At 37.8% G+C, this 4303-nt stretch overlaps 1 protein-coding gene across 1 annotated transcript; it reads right to left on the reverse strand.

Moving 5' to 3' along the window:
- Positions 1-2264: 2264 nt before the first annotated feature.
- LOC102579574 (probable receptor-like protein kinase At5g24010) lies at positions 2265-4103 on the reverse strand. Its single transcript, XM_006339552.2, has one exon. It carries the CDS (start codon positions 3959-3961, stop codon positions 2537-2539), a length of 1425 nt encoding a protein of 474 aa, XP_006339614.1. The 5' UTR covers positions 3962-4103; the 3' UTR covers positions 2265-2536.
- Positions 4104-4303: the final 200 nt, after the last annotated feature.

The raw sequence follows: 4303 nt of genomic DNA on the forward strand, positions 1-4303 counted from the left end.
CCAATAAATGGTATATACTCGGAACCAAGCTATTTGGATAAGTTTAACAATCTCTAGAGAGCAGAATAATGAGACTCCATATCATGACCCCAACTAGTTAGTGATTAAGGCTTAGTTGAATAGTTGATCGTATAGATTGATTTGTACATTTAGTTAATGATTATCCATGCAACTTGTACGTCTCACTTGTCAATTTTCGAATTGCAACCCCAAAAGTTCCATTTCCCTTTTCATGAAGTGCATTGTAAAAGTGTTTTTTTTTAAATAAATTGGAATGGTATGTAAGGAAGTGTGTTCTAACAGTTAAAACAGCAAAGAGAGCATAAAGCTCACACATGAAGTTAAGAACTTCAGATGAAGGATATGATCAGCGGATATGTATTTGATGATACCTCGATGGAGTGAACTGTGAACCAAGCAACAGTCATGATAGTTAAATAATCTGGACCAAGTTCAGAAAGTAAACATGATGCTAAAGCCAAAAAGGAGTATATGCTTAGCTCCTTTAGCTGGTAAGAGCAGCAAGAAATGAATATGAATGAACTTATAAAGCGCAAAAAAACTTCGGGCCGAACTCATGATTGGCCCAAACTGAAACATTGAGGTTTTCCCTTTTTTCTTTTTTTCCCACAGAACAACATTGAAGAATTTATCTAGCACAAAAACGTCATTGTGAAAATCAAGAACACCAATGAACACTTTGGCTTCAAGACCAAGGCACTTAATGAGAAACATACCATCACGCTCTAAGCCGAAAGGTATCCATCAACCTGTAGTCATTAATGGGAAAGGAAGCAACGAGCACCACAGAGAGAAAGAAGAAGAATAGTTAAAGACAGCACGTCCCAAATGGATTAAGATAGTTTTCACATGAAAATCAGAATCCTGAATTTTACATGCTAATGGATCCTTTTTTGGTGATGGTCTATTAGACAGAAGCCTGAAATTGCAATGCATAAGCAGCATAGGATAAAAGCAGGTCAAAGCCAGGTATATGCGGAAACAGGGAAAAGTATGCAGTGGATGAAAAATGAAGGGGGGAAAGAGAACAATATTGTGACAAGGGGTGGAAGGAACAGAAACTGTGAAGGCAATAGGAAAAAGAAAAACGCAAATATTCTTCTATTTTTTTTTAAAAAAAAATACTCTTTCAAGTCTGGATATACTTCCTAGAATAATTAGTGTATCAGAAGGGGTTCCCTCTAGCACCAAAGAAATGAGCAATAATTTAAGTACTGCAATGATCTGATTAATGAACAAACCTCATTAGTACTTATGACCGGTAGTAGGGGTCAATCTTTTTGCTGTTACAGAATCCTTGCTACGGAATAGATGGGTGCCCAATAGCAAACACTTGGCACTTTCACTGGCAAACTAACCACATCATTGCAGGATAAGGGGCAAAAGTCTAAATGGTTCAAGCCTCATTCCTACATCATCTTGGCTATTAATTACTAAAACATTACTGATGTATCAACAAATGAGAATCACCCATCATCCTCCTGAGCTAGAGCTAACATCTATAAGGTATTTTCTGAGACTACTACAACAACCTTTCTTGTTCAGGGTGCAAAATGATTAGATGGCAATTGGAGTTGCATGTATCACAAACTTTGATAATGGATGTGTGGTCTGAAGTGACAATCTAGTCATCTTAGTCATTATGCTTTTTTATGAAATGGAAAAAGAAAAAGCATAATGACTAAGATCATTATGCTCTAAGCCCCGTTCTAAATTCATAAGCTAGATGTCTTGTGAATATGTTTTTTTGGTACAATTTCTCAGTTTCAGATGTGAAGGCTTAGGCTTCGATTTTTCTTCTAGAATTTTTTTTGCTGCCTCGCTGGGACACTCAGTTTCTTCATGTTCCCAAACCTGAGGCATCGTAATGCAGCTCTTGTTGAGACTGCATTGTTTGGAAAGACGCACTCCTGTTGTTTCTTGCTGCTGCAGACATTACAATGTTCTAAATGAAGTAGCTTTTGGATTTAGTTATTCAAGTTTTACATATGAACTAATTCAATCTTCTGTACATTTTGCATCTTCATGGTGCTTTTTATCTACAAAAACTATTTAACTTATCAAATAATCAAGAACTCTACCCAGATCTATGCATAAGTAGACAATTTTGTATGAGATAAGCATGCAACAACGATATGAAGTTTCATGAATTAAGTGAAATTATCCACAGACAAAAAAAAATTGATGACCAAAAATATCCAATTTTTCACCACTAAAACTTGCAAAGCATGCACACCAATAAATTGAATATGAGTTTCTCGACAAGCTTATTGAAGATAATACCTTCAGATTCTTCATTCTCTGAATATTAAATTGAAAAAACAAACGATAGCACATAGAAAATATCAAATAGTGGAAATCAATAACCAATCCTGTTAGAACAGCTACTATTTGCTTTTAATTACACAAATATGAATACTTACAGTACAAGACAATTGACTTTGTGCTAAAGGCACCCTTAGAAGTTTCGAAGTAGTGAAAAATAAGATATCATTTTACTCTTATTTCAGAACCATCAGAGCTTATTAGATGACAGTTGGTTGCCACATTTCAGATTAACTTCAGGAATTTCAGTGGGTAACCTCCACCAGGCCACAGAGTCTGTAACCCCAGTTCTTCTCCGATGCATGATCACAAATGCCATCAGCAGCATGAAGACAGCAGCTAGCATAGGATATAGGACGTTACCATTTCCCCTCTTCCAACTCTTCAAGACAGCATGTGCACAAATCTTACCATCAAAACTACCCACAGAATTATTTATCTTCATGATCTCAACCCCATTCAGAATGGCATCTACAGCATGTGGAAGACTCATATTTGATGGCCCAACACTCAAAGTCAAAACACCGGAACTATCTCCATCAACGACAAAATCAGCATAGAAAGGGGAAGCCAGCAACCTATTTGTTACTTCAGTAAGGTCCAAGTTTTCGTAGGCCAAATTGTTGTTCACATAAACATTGAAAAATAGCATACCACGCGCAATACTAGCTATATCACAGAAGTGCATCCTAACCAAGTACTTATACCCTTTGGTCACCGGAAATGTCCATGTCATTTTCAACTCGGGGATTGAATTACCCGAACTCCTAATAACTCGCGCAGTATTATAAACATTATCAGGACCAACCTCTCTGCTCGCCCCACCTTCTTGATAGTTTATACGGCCACCAAAGTGAACCTTTGAAGAACCATCATCAGACTTGAGGTACTCATCATCAGTAACCCAAGTTCTCCATAACGAATCATTAAAAGGGGTAACTTTCCAACCACCAACATTAACCCTATACATAGTTTCAAACCCATTCTTCAATAATCCATGAATTTGCTCATTTTTATCAAAACTAACATGCTGAGCCACATCAGCAATCAAATCATTAGGAGCAGAAATAACCTCAATCGCATTAACAAACGCAAAATTCGACTTCTCACTCGGCACAAAAGTGATAACAAGCACATCTGAATCAACCCCAATCACATAATCCTTAACTATCTCAAAACCCTTACCCATCTCCACACTTAAACTGTTAAATAACACAAACCCATTTGCCAAGACATGAAATTTAGCATTACTAAAATCAAGACTACCTCTTAATCGACGGAAATGAAGACGTACCAAGTGCATACCAGGGTTCTTGATTACGAACTTGTACTTAGATGGGCGCGTGAAAACACGAGCCGTGTGGTAAATTGGAGAAGATTTAGGACACGGGTTTGGGTCAGCGAGTGAAATCGATTCCGTGGAGGTGAGAAACGACGCCGTTGAGTCGGAAACGTCTCCGGTGAAGCGGCGGTGGTCGAAGTCAACGGTGGTGTGTTCCGGGGACCCACAGTTAATGAGGTAGTGATCGAGAGGAGAAAAGGAAGCTGAAATTAGATTGAAGCAGAGGAGTGCGAAGGAGAAGTAGAGAGCCAAGGTGGAAGAGAGAGTCGCCATTGTGAGATCGAACAGAAACGGAATTGGAGCTCTGGAGAGGTTAAAGATGAAGGTTGATCATGGAGGTGGCTGTAAACGTGTGGGACCATGTTGAGGTTTGGCTGTAAACGTGTGGGTCCAACAAATGAAGACTCGGCCAGACCCTCTAAACCTTAATCAATTGTTTAATAGCCCAAATAAATTATCTATATATTTATTTTTATTTAAATGGTTGGTAAGTTAATAGAAAAATAAGTATTTATATAAAATTAAGGGATAAGAGTCTGAAAAATATCCCAACTTTGGTCGGATTTGTTGTTGCGATACTAAACTTTCATAAGGACCTATTACCTCCCTAGACTA

The sequence above is a fragment of the Solanum tuberosum genome, unplaced genomic scaffold, assembly GCF_000226075.1.
Source record: "Solanum tuberosum cultivar DM 1-3 516 R44 unplaced genomic scaffold, SolTub_3.0 scf00010, whole genome shotgun sequence".
NCBI classification, from domain to species: Eukaryota; Viridiplantae; Streptophyta; class Magnoliopsida; order Solanales; family Solanaceae; genus Solanum; species Solanum tuberosum.

Bases quoted from the DNA above. Each gene is read 5' to 3' on its own strand.
- LOC102579574 (XM_006339552.2), bottom strand. From the start codon at position 3,961: ATGGCGACTCTCTCTTCCACCTTGGCTCTCTACTTCTCCTTCGCACTC.